At 43.1% G+C, this 17,012-nt stretch overlaps 1 protein-coding gene across 1 annotated transcript; it reads left to right on the forward strand.

The window, feature by feature from the left end:
• Nucleotides 1–463: 463 nt before the first annotated feature.
• On the forward strand, nt 464–16,224 carry LOC128330966 (vomeronasal type-2 receptor 26-like). The gene is made up of 5 exons (XM_053264334.1): nt 464–507; nt 2,553–2,844; nt 11,221–11,448; nt 13,186–13,312; nt 15,323–16,224. The coding sequence occupies exons 1-5, from the start codon at nt 464–466 to the stop codon at nt 16,222–16,224; spliced, it is 1,593 nt and encodes a 530-aa protein (XP_053120309.1).
• The last annotated feature ends 788 nt before the right edge of the window (nt 16,225–17,012 follow it).

The raw sequence follows: 17,012 nt of genomic DNA on the forward strand, positions 1-17,012 counted from the left end.
GACTAGATAGGTATTGGGTCTGATCCAGCAGGGCTGATCTGATGTTCTTATGAATGAAAGCTAACATTTAATTCATTTCCAGTTCTTGGTATCAAAGCCAAACAGTTCTGATTTCATTTTCATCTACAATTGAATTTGATTGTCTGAATAAGAAAATTGATGTCACTGGCCATAGCGTAGAATATCATTGACATGTATGAGAGTGCATTAAATAGCACTTTGAATGATTTTGAATTGTGTAGTTCATTTTAATATGTTTAGTAGTCTATGTAGGTGCAGTACTTAAAAAAAAAGATCTGTAGTAATCTTTTCTGAAGATGAATACTGATGTGACTGCAATTCTAATTTTTGTGCATGTCGGGGGTTGTAATTTTTATCCCCCAGTTAATTACCAGTGCACTAAAGAAGCTACCCACTCCAGTTACAGTAGTTTGTAGAGTTTAGTTGTTGCAGCTATTTAGAGATGTTAGAAGAGGGAGAGATCCTCCCTGAAATTTTCTTGGTTAGGTAAGTTTCCCACCAGACACCAGAAATCAGAGTTTCAACTAAGCTTTATTCATGCTAGCAACAAGCTCTGATGGCGGCCGTACACTCTAGCAATTTCTACGTACCTTTTTATACTCAGATAACAACACATTCGACACTTCTGCATTGCATACAAGCCAAGACATCCCTTTTTAACTCCAAAGGTCCCAGATACTTTCAAGTGTGATTTCTCTCACCCACACTTCTCAAGAGATGAACTTGTGGGCCGCAGTCTCTTCCATCCCTAACAGATATTCTTTCAAGTAGTGTAATCAGACGCCTTCAAGGCAAGGCACAGGATGTACCATACATGAAAGACGCCATCTATCTTAGCTAGCTAGATACTATTCAAACTAATCGTGCTGTTTCTTTTTCGCTGCTCAAGCAAGTTGCGAATATCTTCTAACAGAGAAGACACATGGAAGTTCTTGTAGAACTAAGTATTTATTGGTGAAGTACACGTTGGATAGGAAAGACTGATTGATTAAGTGCCATCAAGTCAGTGTCAACTCTTTGCGACCACATAGAAAGATTCTCACCAGGATGATCAGTCTTCAACTTGGCCTTTACGGTCTCTCAGTGGTGCATTCATTGCTATGGTAATCGAGTCCATCCACCTTGCTGCTGGTCGTCGTCTTCTCTTTCTTTCAACTTTCCCCAGCATTATGGACATCTCGAGGTTGCTCGATCTTCGTATAATGTGTCCAAAGTATGATAGTTTGAGCCTGGTCAGTTGTGCCTTGAGTGAAAATTCTGGATTGATTTGTTCTATGATCCAGTTTGTTTTTCTGGCTTTTGGTATCCTCAAAAGTCTTCTCCAGCACCAAAGTTCAAAAGCATCAATGCTTTTTCTATCTTGCTTCTTCAAAGTCCTGCTTTTGCATCCATACAGTGTCATGAGAAAAACCATGGTCCGAATGATTCTAATCTTAGTAGGTTTAGACACATCACAGCATCTAAATATCCTTTCCAAGGACTTCATTGCATCCTTAATACACGCTAGTCTGTGGTGTATTTCTTGACTGCTGGATCCTTTACTGTTGATGGTTGATCCTAAAAGGCAGAAGCTATTCACCACTTCAATGTCTTCCTTGTCAATTCTGAGGCTGGTTGCTGTACCTGTTGTCATTAGGAAAGACCTAATCCTTAATCTACAGAATTACATAATAAATAGGTAGGGAGAGAGAGAGAGAGAGAGATGTTTCCATCTGCTCTCTAAGAGAAAAGGAAGGGATTCTGACTGAGCACAGGAAATACTTGGAGAGTCATATCAAGGGTCATAGAGTAAAGACAGGTAGAACAGTTAGGGAGACCCTTACTCACTATCTCTACTCTCAATGCCCCTAGTGATTATTAGGATTGTTGGCGCAAAAGCTTGATTCACAGAAATTCCATTTCCAACAGTGCAGACCAAACACAAAGAATGTGCCTCCCTTATTCCCTTCCAACCTTCCTCTAACCCAATAAAAGTTACTTGATCTCCAGGCCTGCAATATATTAATGAGGTCTCAATGTAGTCAATGTAACAAGGATTTGTAAAACATTGAATGTTTACATTGCATATAAATGTGATCTGAGATACAGCTGAGATGTTCTCCTACACCCAGTCCTCTGGCCTCAAGAGGACTTGCCTCAAAAATGGAGGTACCCAAATACTGAAATAATACTAATACAAATTATGTAGAACACAATGGCTGACACCTAGAGCAAGGAGCAAGGATGCAGCAATAGGCTGCATCCTCGCAGCAAGAAGTTTCCCCAGTAGGAGAGCACATGCTAGCAGGGGACGGGGGTGATGATCACTAATCTTCCCTGCCTCCAGAAGTGTTCTGTGCCTTCCAAAGAGATATCTCTGGAAGTCACACAGCCTTTGGTGACATATTTCTGGAAGGCACAGAACCTTTGCTGAGGATCAGCAAAAAGTGCTCCCCCACGAAAAGAAGTCTCCTGTGTCTGTCTTCATTATGGCAGAGTCAGCCAGTGGAAACTATTTGATTAAGTATGACAGAATGAAACTTTTGTTCTAGTGCAGTACCTAAGAATTACCAGCATATCCTGGCCCTGGAGTTTGCAGTAAAGGAGATCAATGAAAACCCTCAGCTCTTATCCAACGTCACGTTGGGTTTTAGCATCTATGACAGCCATTTCAGTGCCAAGTGGACCTATCATGCCACATTGCTGCTTATATCCACACTGAAGCGATTTGTCGCCAATTATATATGTGACTTTCAGAATAACATGATAGCAGTAATTGGGGGACTTGATGCCCAGACCTCACTCTACATGGCAACTGTCTTGGATATCTATAAGATTCCACAGGTAGGATATGTGTGTTGTTCTGTGGAAGGGGAAGACAGAACAGTAATATTCAGTTTACACTTCTTTTGTCCTTCCAGATGTGAAGTGGTAGTTTAGAAACAGAAACTGGTCAAGTTGAGGCAATCAGTTGTATCTTATGTCTGTAAATTTCTGGTATGAAATAGTAGAGATGTTCAGAATGTCTGCGGTTGGAATATTCTCCCCTAAAATGGACCATTTCAAGTAATTTGAGCTTGGAATAGAACACCCCTAAGTGTGGGGGGGCTTTTCTGAGCTTGGAATGGAATGACTCGTTCCAAGGCAGAATGTCCTGACCACGTTCCGAGCGTCATTTTGGAATTGACTGGTGGGAATCAACTGGCTCATCGTTTTGGAATCAACTGGCTCGACAAGTTGTCCCAACAGAATGTTTTGGGCATTTTGCATTCCATTCTGAGCCTGAAACAGAATGCAAAATGTGTTTTGTTCACACCCCTAAAAATAGTTCTCTGCATTTGGAATGCAATGCCTCCCACCCTTTTTTTGGTCACTTAAGTTGTGAGTGGATGGCATGGGTTTTTAAATCTGTTTTACTTCCATCCACAACAAAGATTTCTTCTCTATCCACAACTAACAGGAGTGCCAGAGAGGCAGTTTAGATTGGGACTATGGGGAAGGGGAAGGTTGTACCCCCATTCCCCATCCTTTCTCCTTTTCCTGAGGATGCACTTTTAGAAAGTAAAAGAAATTTTATTCCTGCTTTACATCCAGTTTCGTCTTCAGGTATGGTCTGAAGGAGGGTCCCCTGTAGTAAGCTTTGACCCCAGCATTCATTTTACTGGATGCTAGATATCTATATTGCTCATAGGTGGCATCTTTGCCCCCTTACTGTCTATGCTGTTGTTGTTGGCATCTTTGCCCCCTTACTGTCTATGCTGTTGTTAAGTTGTTGTACACTGCCCAGATGATGATGATGATGATGATGATGATGATGATGATGATGATGATGATTTGATATGCATAATTAAAAAACCCAAAACATGACTGCTGGGGGTGGGTGGGGGAAGCCCACCTTGCACAGGGAATCCTCTTACTCTAGGAGTCACTAGGTGGTGAGCCTTTGCCTGCAGAAACCATTTTCTGGGGTGCTGGATTTGTAGATGCCCACTTATTAATACACTAGTATTTTTAAGCCCGTTAAAATAACGGGCTCTATGAACTTTTTTCTTGTTGTTGTTGTTTCCTTTATTCCTTCTCCCTCTCTCCTTCGCCCTCCTCTCCTTTTTTCTTTCTCTCTCTCTCTCTTTCACTCCTTCCTTTTCTCTCCCTCTTCCTCTGTTTCCTTTCCTTCCTTTCTTCTCTCTCCCTCTCTCTCCTTTCCTTCCTTTCTTCCACCTCTTCTCACTCCCATCATTCTTTTTTATTTCTCTTTTTCTCTTTTCTTTCTTTAACAGGCTCGCTCTTTGTGGTTGGCTGCTCCTCCCTTTTTTCTGTTTTTTTTTGGTCCTTTTCCCTTCATTCTTTTCTTCTTTTTCTTTCCTTTTCCTTCCTTTCTTACTTCTTTGTTTCCCACCTTCCCTCCCTCCCTCCCTCCTTGTTTCTTTTGTCCTTTTCCTTCCTTTCTCAAACTGTTTCGTTCTCAAAGTCGGGACTCACCCTGGAACGTGCAAAACAACAGAGCCCTCTGGGCATGTGCTAAATGCTTATCCCTCCCCAGGACCATAGGCAGAGCTTCAGGGCACATTTCAACACAGTTTTAAGAAATGAACCAAACTCCAGCTCGGAGACAGCGGAGGGGGCTGCGATGGAAGGCCCTTCTTATCCGGACTTGGTGGGTTGCTGCAGGGCTCCAGGTAGTAGCTGCTGTAGCCGCGCTGCGAGGAGAAGAAGCAGACGGCGCGGCCGCGGTAGATGCAGTTGAAGAGGTAGCAGCAGAAGGAGGCGGGCTGCTGCTGCCCGACCGCCAGGGTGCAGCGCGGCTCGGCGCAGCAGGCGTCCAAACACTGCCGCGGGCATTGTGTGCCCCTTGACCTCCCCCCCGCCCCGCAACACTGCCTTGGTGGATGGGTTCCCTGGCAGCACCGGGACGGGATGCTCAGCAGGGTGGGAGGCGGGGCTGGCAGGGGCTGGCTTCCAAAGGGGGGGAGCGCTTCAGTCGCAGCAGCCGCTGAGCATGCTTGCAAGCAGAGCCAGCCTGACCCCGCCCCCGTCTTCTGTTTGCAGCCCCCTCCTTGCACCGAAGGCCTCCCTCCCCAGGACCATATCTCTGCAGCCGGCAGAGACGCCTCTGCCGGAAAAGCCGCCGGGCGCGACTGGGATCGAGCAAAGCAGCCTCCCAACCCGACCCCCTCCGTCAGCAACCTCTCGGGCCCCCGAGGAGGGATCCTCCTCGCTAGTCTCCGCGCCAGCAGCCACTAACGCGCTGCTACGGGGCCGGGGCCAAGGGCTGCCACAGCTGCCTTGCTCCCCTGTCTGCCCCCCCCGCCCAGCATTAATGAGATTGAGCCAGGCTGCCAGTGGGCCCGTCCTTGGTGCGAATGATGGTGTTGGGCCTGGCTGAGAAAAAAGCTTCCCAAGCCGCCTGCCTCTCCTTCATCCCCCCTGCGGCAATGCCCTGCAGCCTCCGTCCGTTCCTTGTCACCGCCCCTGGCAGGGAGCTCCTGCTCGGAACTCCTCCAGCAGCAGCATGGCTGCCTGGTGTCGGCGGTCGTGTCTCCCTCGGGCTGTTCTGGGCCTGCACTTCGCGCAGGCCCAGAACAACCCAGGGAGACACGGACGCAGACCCCCAACGTTCCAAAGGCACGGACACTCACTTAGCACTTTATTATAGAGGATAGTGGAATGCTAACACAGCATGTGAATAGGTACAAAGCCTCCACAAGCACCTGTTAAGGGTGGGGAGGCTTTGGGGGTGTTGAGAGGGACCAAAAAGCATGCCCAAAATGTTAGTTTTCGGGGGAAATCCTTAGCCCACCCAGAACCAAAAAACCACCCTCAATGAGAATGCATACTCTGCAGCCACAGAATACTCAATGGAAGGTTCTGAAAGGAGGTTCTTCTCTTCCTTTCAATCAAATGGGCACAACCAACAAAACTGGAAGTTGGGGGAGGAGAAAGAATGGGAAAACAAGGGCAGGGAGGGAGCAAAGAAATTTCAGCCATGAAAAAAATTTCAATTTCTGAAGCAACATTTTTTGTCATCGTTCCAGCTATAAAATCTAATGGAACAGCTCCACCCTTTTAGAATCTATAGGTAGTGTATCTTGCACTGAAAGCCCTGTCTCCCAGTGAAAGCAGTGGGAAACAAAAATGAATGGGCATTATAAAAACCAATAAAATAGTAATCAAAGCATAATGAAACTTGTGTCATATAAAAAATAGTTGAATAAATGAGTTTTTAGTATTGCAAATGAATAAAATAAACATTTTTCTTTTTGGATATTCTCATTCTTTTATTCTGGATTGGATTTAATTTGATATTTTGCAAGCATTATTTCACTTTGATACTTAGCCAAGTCACTATTCTTTCAAGCTCATTATCAGAATAATAAACCTTACAGGGTTGTTTTAGGAATGGGTAATGCAATATATCTGATGTGCTTTCAGCATTCAAAAGTGATACATAAATGATATTATTTTTGTCTCCTATGCACCCTAAAACTCTATTTAGCTAATCTATGGCCCTGATCCAGTGATGAATGATAAAACTCCAGGACTTCCCTTCTACCAGATGGTCCCTAAGGAAGCGTTTCAGTATGTGGGGATTCGCTCTTTACTTCTGCATTTCAGATGGACCTGGATTGGGATCCTTACTATGGATGATGATAATGGAGAAAGATTTGTAAAAACTGTGTTTCCAATGCTTTCACAAAGTGGTATCTGTTTTGCTTTCATTGATAGAAGTCCAGTATTTACTTTTGTTAGTAAAATTGAAGATATGTTCCAATGGGGGGCAAAAATACATGATAAAATCATGGGCAGTGATGCCAATGTAATTGTGTCCTATGGGAACTCTTATTCAATGGTGCTCCTGAGATGGTTGCCTTATCTATCAGAACTAGAAAACATGCCAAATAGACCAAAAGGTCAAGTGTGGATTGTGACCGCCCAAATGGAGCTCACTTCATTTTTCTTCCAAAGGACCTGGGATGCAGAAATAATCCATGGTTCACTGTATTTCACACTTCACACAAATTATCTACCAGGTTTTCGCACATTTGTTGAAAAGATAAGCCCTTCCAGCACAAAAAGAGATGGCTTTATCAGGGACTTCTGGCAACAGGCCTTTGGCTGTGTGTTCCCAAACACAATTCTGGACAAAGTAAAGGGAGCTATTTGCGGAGGGGAGGAGAAGCTGGAGAGCCTCCCTGCACCGTTTTTTGAGATGGGCATGACTGGCCACAGCTATAGCATTTACAATGCTATCTATGCCTTGGCACATGCCTTAAATGTCATGTCCTCATCCAGACTATACCACAGAGCAATGGCAGCCAGAGGGAGATTGAAGCTTCAGCATCAGCAGTTGTGGCAGGTAATGGACTGAATATCCTGTTGTAGTCAAGCAACATTGTTTGTTACCTCTATTGCAGGTGTAACAAGACTCAATCCCTGCAGTCTTTCAAAACTCCACTTTCTCATATTTCTCCCTCTGCCATTGATAGAAATGATGCTGATAATTAATGTTTCAATCAGCATTCCCTACTTTCCTCTTTGTGACCTATGCACTTTCCATAAACATAGAATATGCTGCTTAAGGTAAATAAATTGTAAGATCATCCTCCATCAATCTCCCCCCAAAACCGTTCTACTGGTGACATTAACATGATTAAAAGGTCTGTTGGTGAAAGTTCAATAATCATCTTGCTTCTCTGCAACATTTTTCATTGCTGACAAATGAGACAGAAAGCACTGGGCTGTGCATCTATGAGTTCTACCATTCATTGTAGGACATGATTGCCAATTTTAGAAAACAGTCATATTTATAAATAGCCATGAGGTTTAGCTTATATTGAAAATATTTGCAATATAGTGTGAGCCTTTTTCCACATTAATTTCCCTCTCTGTTAATCCTTAGTTGAAATTAGGGTTAAGTGCACCCCATTTGAGAAGTGGGGGAAATCATCTTTGTTCAGTCTCTTTACTTTCTCCTGCAAAACATGGAAGGAATTGCTTCTATCTAAGTATCTAAGAACATAAAGTATGCTTATAATATTAAGAGTATTTTCAGAAGTCCTTATATTGCTTTCCATGTCCTCACAATTGGACACGGGGAAGAGATCTGAGGTCTGGAATAGGGATGTGCAAAATGCTTTGACGGTGTAACATTTCTACTCAAAATGGGCCAGTTCAAGTGTATTGCGTTCAAAACAGAACACCATTCAAATAAAGGTCCTGTTTTGAGCTTGGAACAAAACAGCCCCATTTCAAGTTGAAACATTTTGATGTTCTGAGCGCCATTTTGGAGGCCTATTTTCCCTTGCTGATTGGTTTTCTGGCACTGGCTTCCAATTGGCTTGTGATCTCCTTGCACTTCTTGACTTGCTTGTTATAAAACAAATCAACTGCTGTCATGGGCAACTGTGCCCCCATTGGCTGGGGGAGGGAGGGGGAACACAAAAGGAGGGAATTTCAAAATGTATTCAAAAGGACTGGGATGCAGCAAGAGCCCTTATAGTGTGCCTCTCTTAAAGAATAAGATACATCAGGAGGAAATGAGGTAGGTTTGATTTTGTGGTTTTCTTTTCTTGGCACCACGGTTCCTCTCTAGGGATGTGTATGAAATATATTTTGCATTTTGTTCTCAGCTTAAAACAAAATGCAAAAATGGCTGAAACGCTTAATCAAAACAGTGGTCAAATCCCTGTTAGAGGGAACACTGCCTAGAATTTTCCTGTATCTGTGATCTCTCCCCCCTGCCCCGCTTTGCAGTGAAATATATTACCTATGTTTTCTAGAAATTTATGAATTTTTCCAGGGTGTTTTTAAAAAAAATATATATATAGTCTGGGCCAGTGTTTCTCAACCACCGGTCCCTGGACCGCTGCCGGTCCCCGAAGGGTTGAGTGCCGGTCCCTGACTGGGAGTCAACCCCCCCCCCCCCAACTGAAATCAAGGCACTCACTTCCTCAATTTTGCACATGGCACAGAAGAGGAAGAGTATCACGGAGGCATGGGACCCTTCTTGTGCCTTGTGCCTTGCCTCCACGTGCTGCTGAGATCTTCCTACAGCTATCTTATTCCCTATCTTTACAGCTTCAAACTGTATGCGGTGCAGGGGCATGGAGGAAAAAGTATGGCAGTAGGCGCCACTTGAAGGGCTGCTGGTTCTTGCACGCTCATTGTTTGCAGCCAAAGGTTGGTTGATTGAAACCCAGCTGCCTGTTGTGGTCGAGGTGCCTTGAGAGGGGACGCTGTTTCCCTCTTGCATCAGTGGGGCTTGCTTGTATGTTGTTTTCATTGGCCCCATGTAGCTTTTGAATTTTTCTAATGGCCCAGCATCCCCTCTCCATTGAGTAATCACAAGCACCTCCACTCCAGACATACTGGAGACAAATGTGTTCACCCAGGCTTTTAGATTCAGGGGTTCTCAACCTTGGGTACCCAGACGTTGGTGGACTTCTACTCCCATAATCCCCAGCCATAATGGCCAAATGCCATTGTTGTTGGGGGTTATAGGAGTTTAACTGAGGGACCCAAGGTTAAGAACCCCTAATATTCCATGTTTGCAAAAGATTCCAAATTTAATTATTTTAATGCTTATATTATTTTCATTCTAAACTGCCCAGAGATGCAAGTTTTGGGCAGTATAGAAGTCTGAGAGATAGATAGATAGATAGACTTGAAACCCCTTTACTAACTGCTGGTCCGGGAAACTGCGCATGAAGAATGTAGCGGTCCTTGAAACTCTGCATGAAGAATTTAGCGGTCCTTGACTCCAAAAAGTTTGAGAAACACTGGTCTGGGCGATGTCTGTGACCTATCTGCAAAAATGGAATGTTTCTCTCTTTTTTGTGGTTTGGTCTGGGAATTTAATGTCCGTGCGTCAGTCAGTGAGGCCCAAGCAGCTTTATATTATAGGTATTAGCTGGCTAGTTAGCATCCCTGGGAGTAGCAATACTAAAGGGTGGCAGATATTTTTAAATAAGTAAATAATGGTTTCTAGCTAATAACTTCAACTGGGGACGTGGTGCAGTAGAAGCACACAGCAACAGCTCTGGGGCAACTGTCGCCACCTGTTGAGATCATCTAGAGAGGTTCGCCTGCAGTTGCCGCCAACTCGCATGGCGGCTACTCAGGAACAGGCCTTCTCCACTGCTGCCCCTGGACTTTTGAATGCGCTCTCTGTTGAAATAAGAGCCTCCCCATCTCTGACAACTTTTTAAAAAGGCGCTGAAGATACATTCATTCACCCAAGCTTTTAATGAGATTCATCGTTTGAATCTTAATGCTGGTTTTAAATGATGTTAACGTTGGTGTGTTTAATGTTTCAATGATTTTAATTGTTTAATTGACTTAGTTATGATTTTAAATGTTAGTTGATTTTAATTTTTTTTATTTGTCGTAAACCGCCCTGAGACATTTTTGGAAGGGCAGTATATAAATCAAATATAAATAGACAACTGCTTGTGCTTCTAGCACTGCTTCCTCTATCCTGCTTGCCCCAAAGAGCAAGAGCCTCCTGCCTGCCGAACCGTATCTGCTCAGCTCTCATTGCAAGACTGCATGAAATGAATGAGGGAGCAGGTTAGTTGGGGAGGAGGAGACTCGTGGCCCTTGAGTTAGAGGGTCAAACAGGTAGACATGCTTAGGGTCACACACAGATACACTTCCTCATTTGTGGGGTGTCCTCTCATACTTTGCAGAATGTCTTTAGACAGCATTTCTGCCTCTCCACTGCATGCCCCATTTGTGGACTACAAGTTTGGGACTTCCAACTACAAACAGACAAACATCTGCCACACAATACACCAGATATAACTGTAGACAAGAAGAAAGAAAAACAAATTAAAATAATTGACATAGCAATACCAGGTGAGAGCAGCACAGAAGAACAGCTGATATGGCATGCTAATTAAGATGGGCAGCTTCACTTGGAATTTCCATGTTTCTTAGAGGACAAGTGAAAATGTAAACCATCTTAACTCTCATCATAAACCAAAGGTTTTCAGCTATCTGAATAATATTTATGAAGATGATGAATATTTATATACTACTTTTCAACAAAAGTTCCCAGAGCGGTTGAGAGAGAGAGAGAGAAATAATAATATTTAAAGCATGGATGGGTCTGGAAATAATTGAGCATGTATCCATGCAGTGCAGAAGTTTATATATATATATCAGACCAAAAGATCCAACACACTTCTGTCCAATTGCTAAAATTCTGGCTTTTCATTTTAGTTGCATCACTTTCTGAGAGGTGTCTCATTTAACAACAGTGCTGGAGACAAGGTGTCCTTTGACCAGAATGAGGAATTAATATTTGGATTCGATGTGATCAATTGGATTGTTTCCTCCAACCAATCCTTTCATAGAGTGAAAGTTGGGAGGATGGATCCTCATGCTCATCCAGACCAAGTGCTCACTATCAATGAGGATGCCATAACTTGGCCCAGATGGTTTAACCAGGTATGATCTTACAGATAATTGTTCAGACAGGCACATTATAGAAGTCTTTAGTTCTTTCTGAGCTTGCACTGACAGGGTAGCTGTGTTTCTGGCACCTTCCTCCTCTTTTCCTAAGCCATACTTGGAGAGGCTGCGATAGGCCAACTCCTAATGTTCTTATTTTAATTAGTTGCTTTGGAGACATAAGGCAAGAACAGCTTTCAATTCGCTTTTTAAATATAGGCCAAAAAGCTTACAATTTTTAAAGTTGATCAACAAATAAGCAGAATGCAAATTATGAATTTCACAATAGAACTGCAAAATGTACAGAGCTAAAGGACATTTTAGCACAATCATTATTCACATTAGTAAACCATTCAGTTAACAACCTACCTTCCTCAAAAGGAAAAGGAATGAATACATATTGTTTTGGCCTTTAAATCATTTGTCTGGGTCTTCTTTCATAGAAGCAGTGCTGTGGGGGGAAAAAAGTATAGCACATAGAGGATTATTTGTTCCCATCGTCCAGTGTATAGAAATTAACTGAGACTTATGGCACAGGTTTAATCTGCCTTCACCGTCATTATACAGACAAAGCAAGAAAGATCCAATGATCCATCATATATGCTGGCCCAGGGGCTGAAATAAACAAATACAATACAATGATCCATCATAGTTAGGAACGTAAGCTCCAGAGAGAGAGAGAGAGAGAGAGAGAGAGAGAGAGAGAGAGAGAGAGAGATGCAAATACGCATATCATGTACAAACATAATTAACATTAGGAAACTAATTAAAAACTTTTAGTATAATCACTGAAAAAAGCAATGGGTTAACCGCAGGCTATATGAACAAGTTGTTATTGTGGTTGTTTGGAATATTTATATACAGGAGAATCTCATTACCCGCGGGGGTTCCATTCCACACATACTATCACGAGTAACAGAACCTCAGGTAATGAGGCATTTTTCCTGTGGGGAAAGCGAGGTTAGGTTCAGGCTGGAAGAGAAATGGCAAAAAATGGTCAAAATCTAAAAAAAAAAGTTCTTTGGTGTACTTTGCAGGGTCTCCGTATGGGAACCCCCCCCATGTGCCCAGGAATGCCCCCCAAAAGGATGCAATGCCCCCAAACCATGAAAAATCATGGACAATTCCATTTTTAAAAAAGAAATGAGCCACAAAATGGCTCTTCCTGCCTCCTCCCAGGCTCCTGCAGACAAAATGGTGGGTGGAAGTGACCTTTGCAGTCACTTCTGGCCCTCTAGGAACCACAAATACATGGGTCTTAACCCTTGCATATCTGCAGCTACTGGAAATGGGTGTCTATTTGACACGTCATGAATAAGCGGAACTGCGAACAAGGTCCTACTGTACTGCTTTTCAAATTCCCCTGAATTTGCAGACCTAAACATCTGGTAATCTGCTGCAGCTAGGGTAGGAGCTCGCTGACCCTTCAGCCCACCCCAAAATGGTCATGTGAACAGGCCTAATAGCTGATATTCAGACCAAATTACTTATGAGTAGTCCCACTGAGATTACTAGGACAGAGATAAAAATCCATTTGTAAGCACGAAGAAGTTAATAGGGGGGAAATGAAGCAGGAAAAACTGCCCAGACACGATAGCCACATTCTGTAGTTCAGGCATGGCACATGAGGACAAACAAAATTCCATGATGATTTCTTCTTATTTGCTCAACATCCATCCACCCCAAGGGCATTATTGTCAGGATTATCATTGCATTCTTTTATTTACGGGTTAGGCACAGCCACTTTCTGTATGTAATGAAATTTGCCACCCTGGTTCTAGCAAGAAAGTGAAGGAAGGGGAGCCATTTTGCTGCTACGATTGCATCCCATGTCCAGAAGGGGAGATTTCAGACCAAGAAGGTGAGCCTCATAATATATAGATTTCACAAACGGATTGGCTGTAATCCAGAGTACTCCCCATATGTATTACTGTATACTTTTTAATTATTTATTTAGTATATTTGTATATCACTCCAAACACTCATCTCTAGGCAGTTTACAACACACATCAGCCAAATAAAAACAGAAATTACAACAATAAAAGCACTTCAAAACCACAATTTTCATTGAAAAGCTTGGGTAATAAATGAATCTCATTCTCAGTAGCCTTTTGAAAAGTTGCCAGAGATGGAGAGGTTCTTAGTCCAGTAGTAGGGTGCATTACATAACCTCAGGATGGCAACAGAGAAGTCTCATCTTTGAATAGCCACCAAATGAGCCAGTGGCCTGCAGATAGACCTCTCTGAATGATCTCAGTGGATAACAGGGATTAATTTTTTCAGCTCTGACTCATGGTTTAAAGTTTCAGTAAGCTGGAAAGCTTCTGAAGAGGAATCTGTTACGAACATGTATGTGTAATAGTCACCTCTGTTTATACAGAACAAATTCATTCAATGCAAATTACACTGTATTATGCATTGATTGATTGATTGATTAAGTGCTGTCAAGTTGGTGTCGACTCTTAGCAACCACAGAGACAGATTCTCTCCAGGATGACCTGTCTTCAACTTGGCCTTTAAGGTTTCTCAGTGGTGCATTCAGTGCTGTCATAATCGAGTCCATCCACCTTGCTGCTGGACGTCCTCTTCTTCTCTTTCCTTCAACTTTTCCCAGCATTATGGACTTCTCAAGGGAGCTGGGTCTTCACAGAATGTGTCCAAAGTATGATACTTTGAGCACAAATTTGAGCCTGGTCATTTGTGCCTTTTGTATTATGCATAGGCTGAAGTAAAAATGTTGGGCAGTTCTGGTGATATCGAACGATAGGGGACACTTTTCAGTGATGAGATTGAACTTGCCTCGTTCACGGGGATTTTCAGCCTTGGCTTGGGTCATTAGCAAGAACTGTCTGATGGAAAAATAATTCAACAACAAGAAGAATGCTAACATTTTGTGCAGCCTTATGAGCCTTATGAGAATGAAGCAAGACCTCCATCCTTAACAGGGAGCCACTAAAATAATTGCCTGCTTGGCTTGGAGGGCAGAAGGCATTTTTTTACTCTCTCCCCTCCTTGCAAAATCTCTTTCCATATCCAGGTACATATCAATCAATGTTGCACAGCCCACAGGAACACATTCTTGGTGATGAACAGAGATTTTGTGGGGAGGGGAGAGAAGCAAAATCTGACTCACCCAGTACTGCACATGCAAGACAAGTCTTGCCTGCACCTGGTTCACAGACTTCTCAGGCTTCTTGCTTCACCCTTCCCTCTGAGGCTATTCACATGAGCAGCCCAACAAGAGGAGGGCTGCTCTTGTGGTAGCAAGCATGACTTGCCCCCTTAGCTAAGCAGGGTCTGTCCTGGTTTCATATGAATGGAAGTCTATATGAGTGAGCACCATAAGATATTCTCCTTAGGCGATGGAGCCACTCTGGGGAGAGCATCTAGGTTCAAAGTTCCCTCTGTAGCATCTCCAAGATTGGGCTGAGAGAGATCCCTGCCTGCAACCTTGGAGAAGCCACTGCCAGGCTGTGTAGACAATACTGAGCTAGATGGACTCAGTATATGGTCTGACTCAGTATATGGCAGCTTCCTATGTTCCTAACCCACTGCTCATGTGGAGCACCAGGATCGCTCCAGATTCTGACGCTAGTCCAACTTTGTAACCCAATATTTAGCCAAGCTTAAATGAACCTGTGGTACATTTAATCTTGTCAGGCGACCGTGAGCATGATCACCACTGGGTTAAAATGATTCCCCCAGCCTGCTGCCATTTCTGTGGCACTGGGATGTGGGAAAGGGAAGTTCCTGCCTTCCCTGCAGCCCTTGGAAGAAACAGCCAACAGTCATGTGTAATACCTTTCTGTATCATGTCAACTAGTAATCAGAAACATTTTAAATGTAACCTGTATTTTGACTCTTTTTTCAGATATGAATGACTGTCATAAATGCACATATGAAAGCTATCCCAACAAAAACCAAGATTTCTGTATTCCCAAGGAGATAAGCTTCCTATCTTATGAAGAACCTTTGGGGATCACCTTGTCTTTTTTTGCTCTTTCCTTGACTTTGATCACAGCTGTGGTGCTCAGAACATTTATGAAACACCATAATACTCCCATAGTCAAAGCCAACAACCAGAACCTTACCTATGCTCTCCTCATCTCCCTCCTGCTCTGCTTCCTTTCTGCATTGTTGTTCATTGGCCATCCTGAGAAGATGACGTGTCTCCTCCGACAAACTGCTTTTGGCATGATCTTCTCAGTGGCTGTTTCATGTGTCTTGGCAAAAACCATCACAGTGGTTCTGGCTTTCATGGCCACAAAACCAGGATCCAGGATGCAGAAGTGGGTAGGGAAAAGATTGGCCAATTCTATTGTTTTTTTGTGTTCCCTTATTCAAGTAGGCATTTGTGGAGTGTGGCTGGCAACCTCTCCTCCATATCCAGATACTGATATATACTCAGTAGCAAAGGAAATTGTACTGGAATGTAATGAGGGTTCTGTGACTATGTTTTATTGTGTCCTGGGCTATATGGGCTTCCTAGCCATTGCCAGTTTAATTATAGCTTTTCTGGCCAGGAAGCTACCTGATAGTTTCAACGAAGCCAAGTTTATAACTTTCAGCATGTTGGTCTTTTGCAGCGTGTGGCTATCCTTTGTCCCAACTTACTTGAGTTCCAAGGGAAAATACATTGTAGCTGTAGAAATCTTCTCCATCTTAGCCTCCAGTGCTGGCTTATTGGGTTGCATCTTTGCCCCCAAATGTTACATAATTTTGTTCAGGCCTTTGTTGAACAACAAAGAAATACTGATAAGAAGAAAGGATTGAAAAACTTGCATGTTTCCTTTGTTTTAATCTGCAGTCCAGAGGCATATGTGTTCATGGACCAGAATTTTTTTTTTTTTAATGGTTTCCCATCAGCAGCTGGGAAACAGCCCCTTTTGGCGAAACAGCACCTTATCCTGGGGTGGCTGTCTTGTGATTTTTCCCTGGCATTATTTGTCTTCCATCATCAGTCATTATCAGTCATCACAGAGTATGTTGTTTGCTTTCTTTGAATGAAGGATTCATGACTTGAACTATATGCACTTACAACATCTTACTGAGTACATCGTTTCCCTCTCTTTGATTTTGAGGATTCATGACCTGTACTGCATGTACTCATCATTTTTTTTCATTCTGAAGACTTCTCTGACTCTGCCTGGATACCTTCATATACTGTTTTCTCATTTTTCCATTGTATGCTGCATTTCCATTTTGTATCATGTCATTGTATTTTTATGTGTTATACAGATGCATCTGATTGTTTTCATGTGCATTGAGAGCTTGTCATTCTTTTTTTCTTTTTCTTTTCATGGGCTTTGCATTCTTTTTCCTTTTCCCATTCCGTGGACCCCGGTTTTTCTTTGTCTTTTTTGGTGACATGACTAAGGCATGGGTAACTGTGGTCAGATCTGCCTTCTCAAGAAAGGGATGCAGGTGGCGCACTAGCCAAAGCCGTGCAAAGGCACCCCTGGCCACCGCCTCTACCTGAGCTTCCAAAAGCAGAGCCAGGTCCAGTAATACCCCCAAGCTGCATACTTGCCCCTTCAAGGGGAGTGCAACCCCACCCAGAA

The sequence above is a fragment of the Hemicordylus capensis genome, chromosome 6, assembly GCF_027244095.1.
Source record: "Hemicordylus capensis ecotype Gifberg chromosome 6, rHemCap1.1.pri, whole genome shotgun sequence".
Classification (NCBI taxonomy): Eukaryota; Metazoa; Chordata; class Lepidosauria; order Squamata; family Cordylidae; genus Hemicordylus; species Hemicordylus capensis.

Coding starts and splice junctions, on each gene's coding strand:
- LOC128330966 (XM_053264334.1), top strand. CDS start 464: ATGTTAGAAGAGGGAGAGATCCTCCCTGAAATTTTCTTGGTTAG. Junction 508..2,552: donor CCTGAAATTTTCTTGGTTAG/GTAAGTTTCCCA, acceptor CTTTTGTTCTAG/TGCAGTACCTAAGAATTACC. Junction 11,449..13,185: donor GGCCCAGATGGTTTAACCAG/GTATGATCTTAC, acceptor TTTACGGGTTAG/GCACAGCCACTTTCTGTATG.